Source organism: Drosophila willistoni (assembly GCF_018902025.1).
Source record: "Drosophila willistoni isolate 14030-0811.24 chromosome XR unlocalized genomic scaffold, UCI_dwil_1.1 Seg144, whole genome shotgun sequence".
NCBI classification, from domain to species: Eukaryota; Metazoa; Arthropoda; class Insecta; order Diptera; family Drosophilidae; genus Drosophila; species Drosophila willistoni.
The window spans coordinates 3,610,223-3,633,687 of record NW_025814057.1 but is presented as its reverse complement, the minus strand read 5'-3'; the positions used below and the strand labels follow the sequence as shown (position 1 = coordinate 3,633,687).

Here is a 23,465-nt window from a genome sequence, read left to right as displayed (position 1 = left end):
AATAGTAGTGCCACTAGCGTAACGATGGTATGCCCAATAGCTCCACTGTTGACTCTTGATACAGCAGTCACATCTGCATGCATTCATCAGCTCCATCAACACCAGTTATTCAATTTAAGACTGTGTAGTTCAGCTTACAATTTGAGGCTTTCAAACCATAGCAGCTCTCTTCGGATCATCTCTTGTTTGGTGTAAAGTATCCAAAAAGAAAAGACACTCAACTCCACTTGCGGCAAATTTCTTGGTTTTTTTTTTTTTATTGTATGATATGATAGAAACCTATGTTCTTTCTATAATACAAGTGTCTCTGATCGCATTCGTTGAGCGATCTATATATAAGCAGTGAGTGATATTCAATGACTGTGTGAGTCTTCTTCTTACTGACCTTACTACTAAATCCATGCACAAGTTTTAGTTGCAAATTATAGACACAAAACATTGTGAATCGATAGTGAAAACGATCGTATAATGTAGGTCAGAGCCACGCAATTATCACGATATAATAGAGTCTGGATCGCGTCCGCACCACTACACGTACCAATACCACGGTACAGATATATTTATCTACACACGATCAATAGTCCACGATATTATTCTTATTATGTTGTCGATACATAGATAATCACATATATTCTACTGACTGGCTGCCCCAAGATGGAAGGGAAGGCGGGCAGGCACTATAATATAGCTTGTAATTTTCACATATATACTCTACTATTCTGTTGCGTTAATGCATCCATTGTCAGAGTCTGAGTCGTCCATCCTTCAAGCTGTCTATTGTATCTCATATGTGCTAAGATAACTCAACTGATTTGCACATACCTGTGCAAGTCCATTCCAGTGCGCTATATGGAGTCGCGCGTTCTTGTCATTTGTTCGATCAAATAATTATTATATCTATTATTGGGTATGTGGAAGCTTCTAATTCTGTGTATCTCTTCTCAAAAGTATCTAAATAACCATATGTGAACTCACCTTCTGCCGTGTTTGCTGTGGCGTTTGCGCGAGATAGTTGTCGATGCCAGCACAAAGATCACTGTACACATAAAAATTTATGTCAATACAGATGTTAGTATTGCTGATTGCCAAAATACGTTTTGGCTAAAAGTAATCTATACTTCAATTTTGGTTGAGTATCCATGAAGTATGTTCTCGCATGTCTCCTCTCTAATTCCTATTTCTCTCTACCTTTCTCATACTATATCTACTTATCTGAATGTGAGATCTCTCTAACGTTCTAGGTCTGTGCGAAGTACTCTAGGGAAACGGTATTTCTCTAGACATAACAGATGTAACGAGCGAGCCGTAAATGCTGTGTCGTCCTCATATTAAACCGATATGGATTCTATCAGTGTATATCGCTTGTTTCGGTTTTCTTGTGTTTGTCTTCTCGAAAGCTCGCGGCAGAGACGATGTGTCGCGTATGACAGGGAAACACACTATCTATCACCTTCTCGCAATTTTCAATCTATATATCATAGAAGAAAATATAGAAAAATAGTGATAATATATATTGTGATAGATGACCACATTTGAATTCTACTTATATGTGGCGTTTATTAGTAACGTATCAAACTATAGCGACATATAGTGCGTGTGGTTAGTATATACATTGTTAACGTCATAATCTAGAGTAATACATCTTCTACTCTTATAACATTATACATCAATTCTTATATTATTGTTAATCTTTCCACTATATATTGATAGTAGTCGATCAATATAAGAGAGGAGCATAGACTAGTTTAGAAACCGGCCAAAAAATAATATATAAAATTGTGTGAGGCATATTTGTGTTCGTTGCTTGTTGTTGCACATTGTTTGGTACTGGTTATATGTGTCGGGTTGGATTAATATGGAATTGTGTACATTGCTGTGTGTGTTGCAAAATTGCTTAATGACTATAATCTATATTCATAACTATTTCATCTGACTGATTGATCTCTCATAACTACATTTATGCATATATATAGCTTACTGATTTTATAGATTGTGCTCCTAGACTCTGAGCTAAGTAATAGGATGCCTGCTTATCTATGTACAGTAAATAGACTCTAATCCATATATGCAGACACATCTAGCGGTGCAAGCCAGTTTGTGCATGTACTCGCTGATTGAGCTCAATGTAAGGACATGTAGGAGTGTGAGGTATATGAGGGAGGAGAGTATATAGTATTAGCCTGAGTGTGATGCTCCTTCAGTATGTCATACAGATATATTCTCCATCGCACAGTATGCGCAGGATGTTGCATATTTGTGCATATAATGTGAGAGGAGCTCTACTGGACATTTATGAGACGAAATGCAATTATGTATAGAGTAATTACCTCTATAATTCACCTTTGTTGCCTAGGCTCGCTGCTTTTGCTCACATGATCAGGTTATACATAGATGGCTACTAAACGAGTATGCGTATGTATTTGTATATCAAGGAAGTGTTTATACTAAAAATACTGCTCGAATTCAAAAGTAAGTATATCTAATTTATATATATATATACAATTAAATAACATTAGGTTCAAAAGTGTTATAATTAATCAATGGAGAGAACTAGTATAGTTACATAAATCCTTAGAAGTATAACATGATGGCAAGCGTCGCGAATTTTACAACAATCATAAGAATATATAAAATAAAAAGAAATAACTTGCTAGCGTGTTGCTCTTAATTGCTTATCTTAGTAGGTAGGCACAGAAACTGCGTCATGATAGGTTACGACTAAATACCATATCGTCCCCGAGATCCGCACATATCTTAGACCATGTATCTTTCCGTCTCAATAGGATTAAGGCAGAGCTATAGATAAGATGTATATTTATTTATACTAACACTTTAATATATTTCTCCAACACTCAATAGATATTGCTTATCAGCATGTCACCATGATGTGTATCATATGATAGTTCCTTTCTCTGAGTTCAGTCTGCGTATTTGTCCTGGCCATCATCCTGTCATGTTGTACATATTTGTCGTCGTGCGATCCTCTCAGCTCCTCAATGACGCTCGTATATACATGCGTCTGACGGCAGGTGTGCGTGTACTCTGTATATGATTTGGTACGTGGTGTATTCCCTTTTTTGTGTTTTGTTTATATCTGCAGGCGAGCAGTTGAGTTGCATACGTGTGTCTCGCTTATAGTGCGATGTGTGCTCGTCCTGCTCGAGCCCTGCTGTGAGCAGGCGTGCGGTGGCGCGCAGCGATGGCGACTCGGTTCGATGCGATGTGCGGCTGCGAGCATATGTACTGCCTTCGTCTCATACAGCTCCCATCCCTCCTATTCCTGTCTGGCTGATGCGTCATCATCAACGTATGGCGCGTGATATATAAGCCTATGTCGCGTTAGTCACTCTCTCGTCTGACGCGCTGTTGCGGTCTTCGTCTTGTCTGCTGATCTCTGCAGTTCTGCGTCCTCAGGCTCTTCCTTTGCGTGTGCTCGCTGCTGTAGTGGTTGCACGAGTGCGTCAGTAGTCGGTGCATTACGGTGTGCCTCTCTGTGCTGCCGTCTCCCTGGTCCCCTCGTTGCTTGTTGGATATTACGTTGCGACTACCTAGCACTAGTCTCGTGCGCTCGCGTCCACAAGGTGCCAGCGAAGCAATCAGCTCCCGTATGCCAGCCATGCGTGTGCCTTCGTTTGTTTGCCTCAGAATCACTCCCCGGTCCGACACTACCTACCTCACTCACACACAGGCACAATACCCTCAGCCTACACACCTATTAAAAAATTTAGTATAACTTCGCGTATTTCCCCTCAACCCCGCGCCGCGTTAAACAACTCCAGTTCCTGAACAAGTACCGCCAGTCCCTTGTGCCGTCTGTCTCGCTCTGTCCTCCGCCCGCCTATTCAAACCGTCTGTTGGTTGACGGATTCGATGGAATCTCCGATCTGCTCGACCTTACTACGTATAGTTGTGTCTTTTACCTTTCCACTGGCCGGACCCATTTCTAGGAGTCGATTTTCCGTTTATATATTTAGATTCGTCAGTTCATATTCTCACAGCTCTCCACCTTGTCGTGTCCAATTCAAGGTATTACCAGTGCCCTGCTGTTTCTGGTCGTCATGCTATGCTGCTGGTGTGCTGCTCTTCCGCCTCCTCTACGAGTTCGATTTCTAGAAATATGTTAAATTAACTTTGTTGGGCTAATTTGCAATGTTTGCTCAATGATTGCATTCTGTCTTATGGCGACAAACTAGTATTATCGTGTTGCTTGTTGTGTGCACTTGATACTACGCACTGTGTATCGCGTCTGGGCTCTCATCGATACGTTTCCTTATCGACGCATCGTGCTTATTCATCTTGATATGTCGGTCCCAGAGTGTAGCATTTCCCCGATTAACTTGCTAGGTGTGTGCTCACTCACACTCCTTTCCAACCTCGAAGGAGCGAGCTTTGTGGGATTGCGCCGAGCAACGGAGTCGCCGTGCTGCAGGGCTTCGACCAAAGAACCGTGGGTGGGCGACTAGTCTCTCTACTCCGACAACACAGAACATGACATGGCGGACTAGAAATCAGTCATATCCATGCACGCATTTCGGAGCAAACCAAAAGGCCCAACCCACCATCGCGCTGACCACGCTACAGACAGCTTGGGTAGTCTATCCAAATGAGCGCATCTCACCCGTACCCCACCACCTACAGTTAGGTGTGTCTCTGGTGGCGAGTTCGTCTCTTACGTTTCATATACTCTATATACACCGTTCCCATCTTGTATAACACGACTCGTTATCTCAATCATGTGTCTATGGTGTCCAGCTCCAAAGGTCTTACATTGACAATTCAGGGTGTCATGCATGCGGTGTGCCACTCGCTCGTCTCGCAAAAGCGAACATAGCCCTGTTCTTCTTGCCTGCTGAAATTCCTCATTCTCCCTCCCAACCGACCCCCGTAATTCGTCACCCTTTTCGCACTGAATGTCGTTTCCGCATAGACAACACGTCGGTGGAGATCTCATTGCTTTACTGCCTGTGCGTCGTACATTATCGGAACCAGACGCCAAAGTTAAGTGTTCAGTATATGATTTTGCATTTGATTTTAATTGCAACGAAGATTTCCTATGTCACATTTCTCACGTCTGCGTGCCGCGCTTCCAGTGTTAACATGCACTGCATTGGAGTGTCAACAGATACAAGTCATGCTGATCCTCATCCGGAATGATGCAACCAGTTGCCGAATCATTCTGTGTAGACATGTCTCTCCCACTCTGCTGAAAGCAAGAGAGCGGCGCCACCAGAGCAAAGGCCAACAAACAAATAATCAGACCCTTTGGGGTAAGAGCAAATAACTGATTCTATAGCGTATAGTCTTCGGCCTTTGATAGGCCGATTAGCGCACACTTAAATTAACTCTACAGACCACTTGCCGGCAAGCCCATTCAAAACCTTAATGACACGAGACAGGAAACAGAATTGCTCTATTCAAGGTCAATGCATATCAGCCTCCTTTCTCTTCCAATAGTACTTGACGCCCTATGCATTGGTGAATTCGTTCTTCTTCTAATTTTGTTATTTCTGTTTTGGATTTTCTTTAATTACTTTTTCTCTGTGCCGGCCTACGACCAATACCTTCTAACGAGACGCAAAAAAGAAAAAAACGCGCCGATTGTTAACTATTTCCCTCTGTTCACATATGCTACAAGCATATCTTTCCTAATATAATAATGCACCATTTCTGGTCCCGTAGTGTAGCGGTGTGCCGAAATGCAGAATAGAACAGTGGTTGAGAGTGATAGCTGAGTGTAGTGCCTATTAAGAGCAACAAAATAACAATTGAAGAGATAGCTAATCGCCGAACCTACTATACACTATGTGTAGGTAATCAACGAGATACCGAATCCATTACAAATATAGTTTACTGATTGAGGTAGAAAGCATGCGCCCTTCTTTATTAAAACGCGTACTCTTTAGCTGCATGCGCAAACTATATCTCAGGAGCAAAATTATCGGAACCAGACAGACCAATCCAACCGTTACCGGACCTACCAGGCGAAACCTGCCACCCACCCCATTCAATGGCCACAGCAACAATCCTACCAACCCAGCCAACATCCAGGTCCACAACCACTCGACAAACTCGATGGTCAATATATCTATTATAATACTACCAACACAACATCCCAACTAACAACGTTATACAAAAACAAAGGCAAGCCAATCAACAGGAAACACTCCATCACGAAATTGAAAAACCAACCTTCACAACCGACACCAAGCCGCCGACGCCGACCCTCCAGCTACACAACCAGTCTGAACATACCCAACCATTTCACATGAAAAGACAGAAACTCAAAGACTGTCAACTATAAAGCTAAGAAAAAAACATCAAAAGTAGCATCTCTCTCTCAAATGATCTCGCCGAGGAACTTAAGGGCAAATGGTTGATCCAGCAAGCGAAGATCTTGTCTTTCATCTGGCCGCATCGCATATGCCAGTTATGTGGCTTAACCATACACATGCTATGAGACCCAGAAGAGATGCGTGCGCGATCTTCTTATCCATCGACCAAGCGAGACAACGGCAAGCGAGCCCATGTTAGGTTCAGCCATTCCTCTCTCCCTCCTTATGCATCAAACTGTCTTACCTTTTAATATGTAACACTTTCGGATTTTTTTCTTTTTGCGAGCGCTAGGCGCAATTGGCAATCGCGGATTATAATTGGAAGTTATAGGTTTAAATATTATACACCAAATAGACTAAGTTCCACACGGCATGCATAGCCAATAGCCTAGACTCAAGTTAAACTGAAATGAGGACCAAAATTCCCAACTTGAGCACAAAGTGTTACAAAGTCCACCGGCAACCAGAAGCCAAACCTCTGAAATCAAATTGACTCCGCTCGTTTTATAATGCAATAGAGTTATCCGAACGTTCGCTCCCTTTGATGGGAAATTAAGTAGTAATGAAATGCACGCGTCTATATTTCGGTGATATATTACATACTAACTCCCGGCTACTATATCTTAGTAGTGTATATATATTTAATTAAAGGATTATAAATCAACCACAACCAAATCATCCATAATAAATAGAAAATGAAAAGTGATAAAAATACGAGAACAGAGACAATATTATCCACAAATGCTGTCGAAGATGTTCTTTGTACCAGACTTCCTCAATCGTGTTGCGTTACCTCTGCACAGCCCCTATGCAGTTAGCAGCGGTCCATGCCGCCTCAAATCTCAATGACTCTCAGCGCCAGCGCCCAGCCGCTCCAGAACAGCGAAACGAGTCGATTGCGTCCTAACTTCACTCGGCCCGAACATACCATACGCTGCGTCCGCTGCTGCTGAGTCGATGCTATCCTATAGCTTTGAGTTCTGCTGTGTGCATGGCCTGTTAGCAGCTGAGTCAGCAGAAGCAAGGCAACTAACTAGAAGCGAAACAAGCTGGGCGATAATTGCCGCCCTGTTATCGCCTGTTTTGGAGGCAGGGGGCTGTAAGAAGGCGTGTATGGGAAGGTGGCGGCGGGAGGAGCACACAGTCCATCTTCGCCGGGCGGCGGTGGATCACCATATAATGGCTCGCAAGCTGGTTGCAGCAGTGGCGGAATCTCGCCGATACCCCAAATGCCGGGTGTATCACCGAAATATAGACGCAGCATATCCTTTCCCATCAAGGGCAACTCGCCAACGGCATTGTTCGGCGGCGGAGTACCTGGTGGCCATGGCGGCTTGGATGGCATGCCCGGTGGTGGACACATGAATATACCAACTCTATCGATTGGCAATGGCTCGGGCAACGGCAGTGGCGGAATGGGAACAGCAGGTGCTTCGGGCGGCGGAGATGCCCCCTATCTGGGCAATAGCTATGGCAATCTGGTGTCGGCCAATGGACAATTGCATCACTCCGGCATTGAGAACACTTTGAGTGACTACATGCGCGGCATGTCTCTGGGTGGTGGCGGAGGAGGTGTCGGCGTCGGCGTTGGTGTCGGTGGCGGACCTGGTGGCGTACCTGGACCTGGTGGTGATAACAACTTGGCCATGATGCAGGACCGCATGCGTGTCATGGGCGGTCCCAAGCACCTGAGCGAGGCCGATGCCATGGCCATTGCAGCGAGCAATGATCCCACAGTCTATTTGAATGCCTTGAAAATGGGTTCGCCCTCTCGCCTGTCCTCGCACTCATCGCATTCGCCCATCCAGGGCGGGAATAATGGTGGCAATGGAGCTGGCGATGGCACGGCGCGTTTCTCGCGCAAGGTATTCGTAGGCGGTCTGCCACCAGATATCGATGAGGATGAGATTACCACATCGTTCCGTCGCTTTGGTCCCTTGGTCGTGGATTGGCCCCACAAGGCCGAGTCCAAGTCATATTTTCCACCCAAGGGCTATGCCTTCTTGCTGTTCCAGGACGAGAGCAGTGTGCAACAGCTGATCGACTCGTGCATCACGGATGAGGACAAGCTGTATCTGTGCGTATCCTCGCCGACCATCAAGGACAAGGCCGTGCAGATTCGACCCTGGCGTCTGGCCGATGCCGACTATGTGCTCGATGCCACCATGTCGCTGGATCCACGCAAAACGGTATTCGTTGGCGGTGTGCCACGCCCCCTCAAAGCCTTTGAGCTGGCCATGATAATGGATCGTTTATACGGCGGTGTTTGTTATGCCGGCATCGACACCGACCCGGAGCTGAAATACCCCAAGGGAGCCGGTCGCGTGGCCTTCTCGAATCAGCAGAGCTATATAGCCGCCATATCGGCACGTTTTGTGCAGCTGCAGCACGGCGACATCGATAAGCGTGTGGAGGTGAAGCCCTACGTCCTCGACGATCAGATGTGCGACGAGTGCGAGGGCCAGCGATGCGGCGGTAAGTTTGCGCCATTCTTTTGCGCCAACGTCACATGCCTACAGTATTACTGTGAGCACTGCTGGGCCGTCATCCACTCCAGGCCGGGGCGGGAGTATCACAAGCCATTGGTCAAGGAGGGCGCCGATCGGCCGCGTGCGGTGCCCTTTCGCTGGTGTTAACGGCGGCGCTGGTAGGCCGCGCTGCACGATGAAAGACGCCAACAGAGAGAGCAACGACATCGGTTGTTGGACGCAGCGCTGGCAGTGCCCAGATATATCACAACAACTACCACCACCACCACCACCACCACCAGCACCACTACAACCACCTCAACCACTACAGCAGCGACCACGGCAAGGAGGACGGCTGAGGCGAATGCGTCAGCGGCAGCGGAGGAGCAACAGCGGCAACATCATCATCGACCATGGCCAACAACCACGTTGATGATGAGCACTCAAAGGAGAAAGTAGGAAATTAGCTAGTAAGACCGAATCATCTCCTCCCCACACCACCACCACCATCACCACCACCTCCCTGCTCCACGCTCACACACCACACACAACAGCGACACGTGGGCACTCCTCCCCCCCCGTCACCCCATCACCAACAAGAAGCCCCTGCCCCCCTCCCCATTTACTCTGACAGAGAGTGAGAGGTGACAAAAACACCAATTGTCAAATAGGTCGACGAGGCTACACAGAAAGGCTACAACAACAACATCATGGTGCATGTTGTGGCAATATCGGTGGCAATAGTGTATATATATATACATCCATTGCTCTGCCCCATTAGCCAAACAGAGTCTAGATAATTATTCGGGGGGAGATGTAAGTGTAACACTCGCCCACGAAAGCAAAAAACCTAGCTATTAGTTTTTTTTTTTTTTTTTCTTTGTTTACGCGCCTGCACAGTATTTTTTGTACTTTACAATTTTATTTAACTTTTTTTTTTTTTTTAAATTAGTTTATCTTACTTTTTTTTCGCGTTTTTGTACAATTTTACAATAGCCAACTCTCGTTTGCCATTGAAACCATCTTGCAAAGACGACCACCAAGTGAATAGGAATTATTATCGCATTCTTCCTAAAGTAGTCAGCCAAATAATGCAAAAATGCAACATCCTCGCAAAATGTGGAAATATATGTATAGAAGGAGATATATATATATATTTAACAATCGTTTAAGAGCCAACGAGTATGCCAATCTGAGGCTAGTCTTGAAATAAGTCAGTAAGCCGCAGCGGCTAGAGAAACTAACTAAAAGAAGCTTAATTCATTTATATGAGAGAAATCAACAGTGAAAGTTATGTAGTTGCAAATTTTGCACCCGCAAGGTCCTCCTTTTCCCCCTTACCTACCCTAAATCCAAGTTCCTAAATTAATGCCCAAAAATGAAAGAAACCAAAAAAGAATTAGAAATAGTTAAAAGAGAAGAGCGAAATGACGTTAAAAGAATATAACAAATATTCAAAACGTTACTTAAACGATATAAGTAGACAAATTGGTTCTAACAAATATAATAATATATATTCCTCATATAAAACTAATTGCAAGAGAGGGAAGATAGGGTTTCCCTTAAGAGAAAACCCCTCCCCCCCCAAAACAAAACACAAAAAACAAACACAGAAACTATATCCATATCGGTAACAAACAAACACACGGCGCTAATCGTTTTCTAAACCGTTTTCTAAATACTTGGAGATCACTTTACAACTCCATTAAATATGTATATATATATATATAAACGGACATACATATATATATATATATATATATATATATATATATATTGATCTTGTGCTGCATCGACAACTATTCCCAAACCCACACACAAACACAGGAGAAGAATTCATTGGTATTTAGATACTTTTGAGAAAGAGATACACAGAATTAGAAGCTCCACATACTCATTATATCTATTATACATCAAGCTAAACACTTAAAGATGCCATTTCAAATCAGAGTTACTTACACATAAAACAAGACACTAATACACAGACACACACTACCAACAAAGATATATATATATAAAGCTATATATATATGTAAGGTGATTAAGTAATTTGTAGATTGAAAATCGTATATATTTTAGTTTTATTTTTTTTTTTGTTGTGCTCTTTTTTTAATTCGTTCAATATATACGATTTTCAAGGATCACGTTGCTAATCCAACTTGTTCATGTGAAAGTCGTAAAGAAGATCCCGTTTCCCTGCTTTCATGTCAAATTCCAAACAATTGTAATAGAAAAACAAAGTTTTCTAATCAAAAATCCAAAAAAAAAAAGAACAAACCAATAAGGTGCATGGTTTGAAATCAAAACAAAACACATTAAATTAATAACTGGTGTAACAAATATTCAATCAATCAACCAATCAATCGATCTATTCGGCACAATTTCCACTACAATTTTCATTTGTTAAAAGAATTTTAACAAATTTTTTAATGCTTACAATATATATGTAAACAAATACTAGTCTAAACACACATACACACGCCTAGGCACACATACACATACAAGATCAACCAACCAACCAACCAATCAATCACAATGTTTGTTAATACACTTAAACAACAACAGAGTAAGAAATCAACTACGAATATTTAGAAGAAAATGAAAAAAAAAAAAACATAACAACGCATTTTTTTTTTGTGTTTTTTGCCACTGGCGGGCAATAGTCGAATCAAATAGTAATAATAATTATAATAAATTGTTAAACAAAAGGTCAAAATTGCTCTTGAGTGTTCAGTATTATGTTTTCTTTGGTTTTCCTTATTGCCTTTTATTTGTAATTAATTAATTAATCACACCTTATCTTAGTTTCCTTTTGGTTTTTTATGGTATTTTTTAATTTAATTGCTGGGCGTGTTGCAAAAACTGATATGAAAAGAAGCGAAAGCGAAAAGGAAAAGCAATTGCGAATCAAATATATATATATATATATACATAAATATATATAAATTGTAAACAAATTTTTTTACTACAAAATAATAAAATGGAAAATCCAATGAAAAAAATGCTTATAACGGTATTTGTTCTCTCAATTTCGATATGTGAGATCAAATTGTGAGAAGCTTTCCCCCATATCCTCCTTCTCCTTCTACTACCCCCCCGTCCCCACTCCCCCTCTGTATATCTTAGACCATAACCTTTTTATATAGAAATATTTGTATAAAATGGTAACTAAATTTATTTTTTTTTTTAATTGTTATAAGAAAATTTATAGAAAAAAGACAAAACACACTGACACCAGACAGAGACACATAGCAAACATATAATGGAAATTAAAAAAATATATATATATAAAACCAAATATATATATACAACTAATGTGCAATACTATCTCATAAACAATTTAAACTATTCAAAAAAAAAACATTAAAATAATATAATACGATAATTGCAATCGCATAACCAAAAAAGTAGCTAAAAAAGATATAGGATAACGATCCAAAAGTTATATATATATATACGCTGTACATTTGTTAATGTTTGGCTTCACACTGAACACGATCGGGAGACGACGACGGATAAGGATAATTATGAGGATCATGTTGACGTAATTGTTTTTCAAATCGGATGAAATCGAAAATATATGACAAAAAAATATCTAGATTTAAAAACTGATGAAGAATTATCTAAAAGCAAAAAATATATATACATATATATATTCAATTTATTTTGTAATTTATATGAGGAAACTTTTTGCATGTTTAATGGCAGTTGATACCGATATTTTTTCTATATCTATCAGAAATAATAATAAACTACAACAAACAAATTATATTCAATTTAATAAAAGTAATAATAAAACAAGTCGCTTTGGACTTTTAAATATATATATATATATATAAAATTCTGTATATATATGCATATATATATATATGATAGTCAAATCTATTAGCAAATTTTTGCTCGCGCTTTGTTTACAAAATTGTAAAAAAAAACAAAACAAAACAAAAAGATTTAAAACAAAACTTAAAGAAAACAAAAAAAAACTTGTAACTAAAGTTGATAAAACTAATTAATAGCAATTTTTCTAGAATTTTTATATTACAATTAACAACAACAAAAACAAATGATGCATATATATGTATATACATATGTGTAATTCGATATATATATATCTATATATATATATAAATCTGTTTTTTAACTGCATCAAAAAGCAAAAACCAAGAATTAGCGTTTGTTTCTAATGGTTTTTTCATGTTTTTTTTTTAAATGTAACTTGAAATTTAACCAAATATAAAAAAAATAATGAATCTATGACAGATACAAGATACAAAGATAAAGCCTGCTCTATGTAGTGTGTATATATATACATATATATATATATATATAAAGTTTTTGCCGTTGTTCTAAACATTGAATGTAATCCAAGAATGAAATGCTAGTCCTTCAAAACAAAAACAAAAAAGGCATCTATCTACACACACACACACACATTAAACTAAACCATACACACACACACATATACACACACATATATATATATATCGTATATATCCATGTATATATGTGGAAGATATCTTAAGTGTGTGAAACCTGTTAAACCAAACAAACAATTCAAAAAACAAAAAAAAAAAAGATGGAAAAGGCAAACCATGATGATGTTTTTTAAATGTAGTAAATTTCAATATTTTATAGATTTTTATACTTTTATATAAACATATACTTTATACTTTAACTGTTTAACAAAAAAAAAAACAAAAAACACTAAAAAAAGATGAAACAAAACCAAAAAAAAAAAAACAAAAAAACAATTGAAAATTTCAATATGCTATAACAAAGGAAAAAAGTTGTATTACAAGAACTTATCAAACAAAATTATTTTTACTATACTGAAGACAAAGAAACAAACAAAACAAAAAAGATACAAAATTTTATGCAACCGCTCAATGTTTTTGTGCAAACAAACAAAAAAAAAAGAAGGAGAAAAGGAAAGAAAGAAAACAAAAAACAACAAAAAAAACCGAAAAAAATTGAATCTTATGTAGCGTGCTATAATATAATTAAGCATTAGTTGTTTGTTTATTCATTTTTAAGTATTCCAAATTGAATTAGTCAAAGACATTTAACTATTGGTTATGTTTTCTATTATTATTATTATTATTATTTGTTATACATATTATCTTTAGTTTTAAAATGAAATGAAAAGGATAAGAAGAAAAGAGAACTCCCCGAAAACAACTTCGGTTTGACCGCAGTTTCTATGGCCTTGCAGACTGTATAGAAAATGCTTTCGAATCTCTCAAGTATTCCATATATACACGACATATGGTGGTCCGATCCTTGTACACAGAAAGCTATATTCAATGCATTTGTTCAATGAATCTTATTACAAGAATTAAAAACTAATTAACTAATTGATATTTCATTTGTCTCGAGACTTCTTTAATCCATCCTTATAATAACTGATCAAGAATATATATGTATATATGGAAACTGCAAGGTTACATATACAAATTATTGTTATTGATTTGAACTTTTTTGTTGTTCTGCATCTGATTTAGGAAATCTGTCTGTTTTATATGGAAAAGGCTCCCAAGTGTTATATTTTTGTATGCCCAATTCTTGAATTATAAATATACATAATATACTATATATATTTTTTATATGTTTTGTAGTTGTTAGTAATTTCCTGTAGCTTTAAAACTTGATTGATAATGTGTTGAGACACTTTTTTTATACTTTGTTTTTCTAATTTTTATTACTTTTATTTATATATGTATTTGTATGTTTCGGTATGTATGTAAATTGTATGAAGGAACATAAAACAAAAACACATTATTGATCCTTATGTGCGGGTCATGTCACACATATATTTGATATATATACAATTTATACAGAAAACGTTTTTTGCAATTAATAAACGGCGGGACGACATAACGTAAATTGTGTTTTATTTTTTTATATAACTTGTATGGACTTTTTTATAAACATTGTAAATAAAAAACAAAAAAAAACACAAACTTTTTAAACATTAGCTGAATACACAAAACAAAAACACAAAAAAAAGAAGGCAAACTGTTAGTAAAACAAAATACTGAGTACATATGTATAACTAAACAAAATACTTAAAACGATATGAAAGACTCTGCGAAAACAAAAAACAAAAAAAGAAGAAAAACAAGTATTGGAATTCGAACTTATTATCTTATTATACAAAATCTAATATGTTTATTAACCAAACCTAAAACCCAAAAATGGTCAATATGTGTTTTTGATACCAAAACCAATTAACATAATAATTAATAATAATAATAAAACAACCTTAAAATATATAAAAAAAATTTACACGTAGTACAATTGATGAGATTTATGTATTTTTGACAAAAGAAAAAAAACAGAAACAGAAACAAAATCGAAATGGGACAAAACTAACAACCAAAAAAAAGATATAAAGACAATTGCTTCAAAATAAATGCTATAATGGCTAAAACCTTAGAAATATAATCCTTCAAAATAAATTATATGCATTAATATAAAGGCAAATCCAATTCAAGCAATTCTCTAGGCTGCATTCTCTTTACACACACACACACACACACACACACACACACACAGACACACATACACAGAACTCTACTCTACTTTTTAAACTCAAACGACTTCAATTTATAGAGCTTGTTCACAATTCCAATTCGTAATTCCCCCCAAAAGCAATGAAAAATCTAAACAGTCTTTGCATTAGCTAATACTTATATCTACAGTGGCTATAGAGAGATAAAAATACATCTCAGTTTTATGTTCGAATCTTTATAGACTTCTCTTAGATCCCATAGATGGAAATAGATTGAAAAAGTTTCATTCTCATACACTTTTGGCAGCCTTCTCAACTTGCTGAATTTTTTGAATAAATAATACAAAATTTTGATTAAAGTCGAACAGCTAAAGTTCTGATAGTAGAAAACTGCTCACTCACAACAAATGATTACACTCATAATTGATTCAGAGAAGACTCAAAAATGATTCTCCTCTATAACGAATATCTGATAACTATAACAAAATGTAAATGATTCAAAAAGGAGTCGAAAGAAGTCATAAAAACCTAATCAAAAGAAGTTGTTACCATTTTCTTCAGGCAAAGAAGTGATTTATGATCAGAAAATCAGCTCATTTCACTCAGAAAGAGCATTCAAAAGATTCATATATGATTAGAAATGTTAGAATATGCTGAGTGGGCGTTAATTCTTTTGTATATTTTTTGGATATTGTTAGCATAAGTTTTATATACATTTATCTAGTGAAATTTTCTAAAAATCGGTTGACTATATCATAAAGCTGTTCAGAGAACGAAAATCAACTTAAATTGTCAACTCCTTTGACAAATTGCCAGAGACTTATTTATAGAGAGTAGAGTTTTCTTTTTGCTATATTTTGTTTGTTTGGGTGGAATTATGCAATTCGGAAGACAGAATTATGCCTAGAAATTCAAAATTGAAAATTGTTTAACATCTATTAAGTAATTCTTCGTAAATATTTTCGTAGCACAATAAATTGTACAGTTTTTTGGTTTATGGTTTTTTGTTTCTTTTTTGTAGTTAGTGAAAACAAAAAACTTAAAAAAAAGTAAAAGGGTAAACGGAGAAAAACCCTAAGAAAAATGCTGCAAAGTTTTAAATAGAAAATTTTTTGTATACTTAATGAACAAAAATCAATCCCTGAGCAATCCGACCTTGAATTTTCAATTTTATGCTTAGGTCAAACACACAACAAGACAAGGTTAAAACGAAAACGTAAAATATATATTAGAAGAAAAAAAAAAACAAAAAAACAAATACAACAACATTTGGTACCTTTTAAACATAATTAAAGAATTTTATAAACAAAAAAAAAAAAACTTAAATTAACAAAAAAAAAAGAAGAGTAAGAGGAAAGATAGGAAACCAAATTGAGAAAAAGTAGCCTGTAATGCGTTCCACGCACTTCCATTTTTAATTTTTGAATTTAACAATTTTTTTAAATTGACATATTTTGATTTTTAGTTCTTAGTTGTTTGGTTTTGATTTTATATATACAAATATATATATATAAATATGAACAAATAAGATTTAGTACTTCAAATAAACTGAAATTGAGCGCCCTTACTAATGAATTCCTTTTAGCAAAATATTCTGAAAACAAAACAAAAAACGTAAAAAAACCCAAAAAAAAAAAACATAAAAATAAAAAATAAAACAAAAACAAATAAACAAAATGAGAAACCAAATAAGCAAAAGCATATAATTTTTTAGCATTATACAAAAAAGTAAATAAACAACCAAAAAAGACAAAAACAAAAAAAAAAAAGAAATACATATAAATAGTAAACCTAAAAAGTTGGCATATATATACATATGTATATATATATATATAACACTATATAGTAAAAATTAATATTATATATATATACATACATATACATATATATATATATATATATAAACAAACAAAAACAAACAAAAAAAACACACGTATAATATGTAAAAAACAAAAACCTAGCGAAATATTCCATATTTTATAGTCATTTTCAATAAACGTAATTTTTTAATTTTTACAAAATTAAACAGTTGAAAAAATAAACCAAAAAACCAAGCAAAAAAAAAAAAAACAAAAATACTTCAAAAACCAAAACATTTGTAGTTTTCTAAAACCAAAAACCAAAACGGAGAAACCAAAAGAAGAAAGGGAAGACAAAGTCAACGAAACGTAATGAAAAAATGTAAATTATATGCAAAAAGTCTTGTCAAACGTTTCGAGTGTTCTTTGCCACTTCCTCTTTTTGGGTCTTTTAAACAGAACCAGATTCAAAACGAATACGTTTTTCAAAGTTATTTCCCCCGAATTGAAATTCTACCCAAAAGTAAGAAACAGTCAAATTGAAAATACAAACAAAATAGTTGAATGAAATGTTACAGATAAAATAAAAACCAAAAAACAAAAGTATTCAAGCTAAAAAATAGAAATCAAGTACATAAACATATGCATATTAGATGGACCGACCCCCCAATCCTACCCCCACCCAATCCATTGCCTCCCCCCACCCCACCCCCAAAGAGAAATTTGAAGCATAATAAACTGTAAACGAATCAATATCATTGTCTTAATACTTCAAAATGCAAATACTTAAAAAACTAAAAATCAAGTCAAATATGAATTAATTGAATAAACAAAAAAAAATGAAATACAACAAACGAATATGTAAAACCAATAATGAACAGAAATATACATATATGCAACAGAAACAACAGAAACGAACGGGATGTCCTTTGCTCGATATCCTTTTCAAACAAAAGCGCCCACAAAAAATGCATTCGTAAATTGATCGAAAAATTGATTGAAAGCCAAGTAAATAAATTAAATATGAAAACCCACACACAGACACATACACACCCACACACACACAGAGAGGTAAATGCAAATGCAGGTTATTGAAAAAACAAAACCAAAAAAAATATATCTTCATTCAAATAAATAAAAAAAAAAATAATAAGAATAATAATACTTTTTCTGGAATACAAAAAAAAAAAAAAAAACGAAAATCTGTTTTTATTTTTGCTCCAATTTGTTTGATATACGATGGGGGGAAAATTAGTTTTGTTGTTGTTGGCATTGCTTGAAACTTGAAATTGAATTTAACTTTTATTTTTTTTTTTTGGTTTTATTTTTTTTCTCCCCTTCCTTTTTTTACTTTTCAGATCTGGCAGCATTGAGGGCGGCGGAGTCTCACCCACCGCGAGTGGTCCCAATCTGATAGCCGCCCTATCAGCTGCCGGCATTAGCAGCGTCGGCTCCGGCGATTCCACCAATGCCGCCGTCAATGTGGGCACCTGGAAACTGATCAAGGGCAAAGTGACGCAAACCATTGAGGAGATAAAATCCTCCAAGCATCCCCAGTCGCAGTCGCATTCGCAGTCGCATCCGCATCAACAGCCACAGCACCCATCGGGGGCGACTTCTGTAATTCCCATCATTGTGGCCGATACGACTTCGGGAGCGGTTGGCTGGAACAACGAACCGGATTCCGATCCAGAGTGCATCACTTTGAACACATCGATAAGCGAGGAGTTGCCTTTGGATCAGCAGCCGCAGCAGCAGCATCATCATTCCGATTCGGATGCAGAGGGCGAAATCCTGCAGCACGATAGCAGCAGTTTGGGTAGCGGTGATATCGGAGCCGCAGCTGCTTTGCCCGCCAATACAGAACGCTCGCGACTGCGTCGTGGCTTGGCCCACATCAAGTCGAAGGTCAAGGCGAAACACCAGGCGGCAGCTGCCATGAGCAGCAAGAAGGACGTTAGCCCCACTCCCAGTGGTTCGAGTTCGTTGCGCAGCAACTTTCTACGGCGCCGCAATGTGGTGGATGCCAGCACGGAGCAGCAGCCATCGGCCAGTAGTCCACAGACTACGGCGGAGGCGCGGCCCTCGTCGGGTGTACGCCAGGCGGGCTCAGAGATCCCAATTGCCAGTGGGAAGGCAAAGCGTGGCATTTTGTTGGCCCGCAAGGATGTGGAAATCGAGTCGGGAGTCGAGGTACTGGAGGATATGATACCCAGTGCCACGGCCGCCGATCCGACAGCATCAGCATCTGCAGCAGGGCGAAAAGATCTCGATGAAAGGGATGCCGGCAATGAGACTGAGCAGCGGGTAGCCCTCTCATTGCCATTGTCGGGGCTATCCTCGATGGCAACTGCTGATTCTGCAGCGAGCATTCAGAGTGGGGGCAACGAGCTACGATCGAGAGGACGTTCCAGCTGGAGCATAACCAGCCATGCCCTCAATTGGCGGCATCATTGTCATGCGGCTGCAGCCTTTGCCACACCCTTGGCCCTGGTGTTTGGTCTGTTTGTGGTATTGATACTGCCGCTCCATGACTTTTTGCGCGGCATCCTTGCCACAATTCTGTTCATCATGCTCGTCGACTCGTCCAGTTCGCATTTCCAGTGGGTTTTCGAGCACTACGTGCTGCGGACTCATCCGGAGCGCATAGCCTTCGAGATACCCAACTACAGTGACATGCCCATCTGTGAGATTCCGGCCGTTGAGGAGCACAAGACCATTAAGGCCTATGCCGGCTGGCTGAACGAATTAAACAGCTATGACCCGAACACCTTCTCCTTCTCGCTCACACGTTCGGTCTATGTGCGTCTGGATGGCACTGTCCTCAAGATGTCGGGCACAAATGCCAAAATACCCAAGCGCCGCATGTGGAATGAGATGCCCATTGATCGGGCCAAAGTTCTATTCACTGATCATCGTTCGTACGATCTTAAAGATTGTCGCATTGAGCTTTTGCCCGTAGGCTTGGCCAAAAAGCGGTGAGTTCAATCAATCTCCTCCTCCTCCCCCTCCTTATGCCAAGCTTCTTCCTTCTTTTAGGTACTTTAATCGCAAATATCCCATACAATTGATCATCAAGAATCCGAATTCCGAATCATCGCCCATTGATCAGGCGAGTATTGGCAGTGGAACGGATGGTACAGCCAAAGCGGAGTTTAAGGATGTTGCCGTAGGCTCAACACCGCCCAGTGTCGATGACCAGGAGAAGTCAATTGATTTCGGAGCCACTGTAATGCAGGCGGATGTAAGAATATCCACTAAAAGTTATCGTGTTCACTTTCGAAATGAATTCCTCCTGTTTTAGCTTCAACAATTGCGCAATACTGTCAATCCGGACACGGAATTGAATGACATCACTGTGCCGTGCGGCGATGAAGTGCGTCTCTTGTTATTTACACGCTGCGATCGTGAGAAGGAAGACTGGTATCGTCGCTTTGTGGCCGCCAGCAAGGGGCGCGTTCACGAGCAGGACTTGCAAGTGCCCATGGCGCGCTTTGTCGACGAAACGGATCTCCAGGCAGCAGCCGCCAAGCAGGCAGTGCTCCTCACCATGGGCAGTTCGGTGAAGGTAAGTTGGAAAATCATTTGCCCGCCACACGGACCCAATGATCGTCCTTTTATCATCATCATTTGCAGCAAGTGCGTTACAAGGATGGCGACGATCGAAGCGGTGTCACAGAGGCATCAACCTCAACCAACAACAATGAGGACGCCGACTCGAATACACCAGACACTGCACAATTCGAGGAAGTACTGGAGGAGGATTGCACTCCGGATGGGCCAAGGGATGAGAATTTCGAGGGTATGATCATGAGTTCCGATACGACTAGAAATCCAGCTGATTATGTTAAATTTATGACCGTCTACCAGGTGAGTCACTGTAAACTCTGTGTCTGTGTCTGTGTGTGTGTGTGTCATTTGCCATTTTATGATTTGTAGTTGTTTTTCTTTGGGTTTTTATGATTTTTTTGTGTTTTGAAACTTATTTTATTTAGAAAGCTTGCAATCAAAGTCATATACCCGTAACCCGACGTCCACGTAGCGAGCTGCTAGCTCATGGTCAACACCATAGAAAAGTATGTTTTATGATTTTTCTTCATTTTTCCCTCCCACTGCCAACTTTGAAGAGAGAGAGAGAGAGAGAATACTAATTTTCATAACTTTTCATTCAAAAGACTCGTCGTAGCAAACGTCAGGAGGATGAACTTTGGAAGGGCATCGATCAGTCGCTCTTTTTGGGGCCCTCCGGCAGCATTGTCTGGGCAAATATCCTTGTTGGACGCTGTCTATTTAGCTGTCTGCATGATACACTCCTCCATGAGAAGATTAAGGAGTTTCTGCAAAAGAAACTCAACTCCATTAAGGTACGGGCATCTCTTATTAATCCATCTTCCTCTCTTTATCTAAAGGATTTATTCAACAGCTTCCCAGTTTCATGGAAGAAGTCATCATTACAAACATCTACATGGGCAAATCCCCAGTGCTGTGCCATCGTGTCTCTCAGCCAATGCTGGATGAGCGTGGCATTTGGCTGGATGCCGATATAACATACGAGGGACTCGCCCATATTACAGTGACCACCAGACTGAATTTGCTCCGAGTACGCGCCAAGCCAAAGTCATCGCCAGTGGCGACGGACACAGTGCCCACATCGACTGTACTGCCAGAGCCGCCTCAGGATTCACGGTCCGCTTCCGATGATGTGCTATTAGATTCGAACAGTGTGATCTACGATAGCGATGCAGAGAGCTCGGGTGGCTCATCCACAGAGTCAGAGAGTCCGCCACCTGGCGCCGCCAATGATAACGCTGGCGGAACTGAGTAGGTTTTGAGTCAGACCATTCGTTGAGTCTTCAGATTAATTCTTTTGTTACCAGATTCTTTCAGAACTCGCCGGGCAATGCACGTCGCATTTTTAAGATTGTGGATCGTATTGCCACATCGAATCTTTTTCAATATGCCACCGAGCTGCCCTATGTGCAGCGGGCCATGGAGAATATGAATGCCAATATTACGTTGCGTGTCGATTTGAAGGGCCTGGTGGCCAGAGGGACAATTAATGTACCGCCACCGCCATCGGATCGGGTCTGGATGTGCTTCCGTGGACCGCCGCGCCTTTGGATATCCACCAAGCCCCAGGTCGGGGACAAATCCGTCGATTGGTCCATTGTGACCAATGTGATTGAAAGCAAACTATGTGAGGCTGTCAACAAATTTTTGGTCTATCCAAATATGGTTGATTTTACTATACCATTCCTCGGCAAGCCCAACTACGAGGACGAGCCGCCGGGGCCGTCCACTTAATTTAACAAAAAAGAAGAAAAAATACAAATTTCCAAAAGATAAACAAAAATCTATTGTTACCAAAAAGAAAAAACAGAAAAGAAAAACAAAAAACAAAACAAGTAACTATTTAAACATAATAATTTTAAACGAACAAATTTCTATATACAACTGAATTTAACACAAAGTGTGTGTAAGATATTGTGAATTTTCTAGAAGTTATTAGTATTCTTTTTCCATTATTATAATTTTACATGTTATATCATTAGCTTTGAAATTAAACTAAGGCAAGGCTTTAGCTTAGATCTGAGATCTCTCTTTCTCTCTCTCTCTCTGTCTGTCGCTCGCTCAGCAATGAGAATGAAATCCAAAAATCAAAGAATGACAATTTCAAAACGCTTATTTTTCTGTTTTTTTATCGAACGTCTTTTCTACCCTTTCTTTTTTTTGTTTTTTTTTTTTTTGTATGTCACTCTTGATAAGTCAATATTTATATGTATATAATTTAAGTTTTTAAACTGGGAATCTAAGGATTCCAATGTAGGTGGAGGTGACTTATTAGTGACGATAAATACATATATAAAATATATATTCATAGATATATATTTTTTACGTGCTTCAACAGCCGCTCTGTGAAGGCTACACGTCAAGTATTCCAAAAATGGCATAATGCTGGGCATATAGCTCCATATAACTTATATACATCCATATACCATATACCATATATATATATATACTATATACCATATACTATACACTATATACTATTCCAATTAGTTAACTAAGAATGCGCGAGAATTTCCAATAATATCGTAATCGATCTGATCTCAGCTGATCCGATTTGATTGGATTGCGTACTTAAACAAAACAAAAAATGCGTTTCAATTCCGAAATCTAATAACCAATCACACACAATAAGAGAACATTTGCCAAATGATAAATCAGATAAACTATATGTATATCAATGGGTTCCAATTTCAAATGCATTCAACTAAAAATAACTGACTCTATATATATATATATATCATTTACATAAACAAGAAATAGTAAATTATTTTAATTACAATGTGTT

The 23,465-nt window shown here is 38.6% G+C and overlaps 2 protein-coding genes across 2 annotated transcripts; both read left to right on the top strand.

The window, feature by feature from the left end:
* The first annotated feature begins 7,085 nt into the window (after positions 1-7,085).
* On the top strand, positions 7,086-9,086 carry LOC124459667 (translational regulator orb2). The gene is made up of 2 exons (XM_047012095.1): positions 7,086-7,145; positions 7,454-9,086. The coding sequence occupies exons 1-2, from the start codon at positions 7,086-7,088 to the stop codon at positions 8,966-8,968; spliced, it is 1,575 nt and encodes a 524-aa protein (XP_046868051.1). The 3' UTR covers positions 8,969-9,086.
* On the top strand, positions 8,997-22,458 carry LOC6639436. The gene is made up of 9 exons (XM_047012094.1): positions 8,997-9,228; positions 18,423-20,088; positions 20,150-20,354; positions 20,415-20,678; positions 20,747-20,980; positions 21,106-21,186; positions 21,286-21,474; positions 21,534-21,931; positions 21,988-22,458. The coding sequence occupies exons 1-9, from the start codon at positions 8,997-8,999 to the stop codon at positions 22,412-22,414; spliced, it is 3,696 nt and encodes a 1,231-aa protein (XP_046868050.1). The 3' UTR covers positions 22,415-22,458.
* The last annotated feature ends 1,007 nt before the right edge of the window (positions 22,459-23,465 follow it).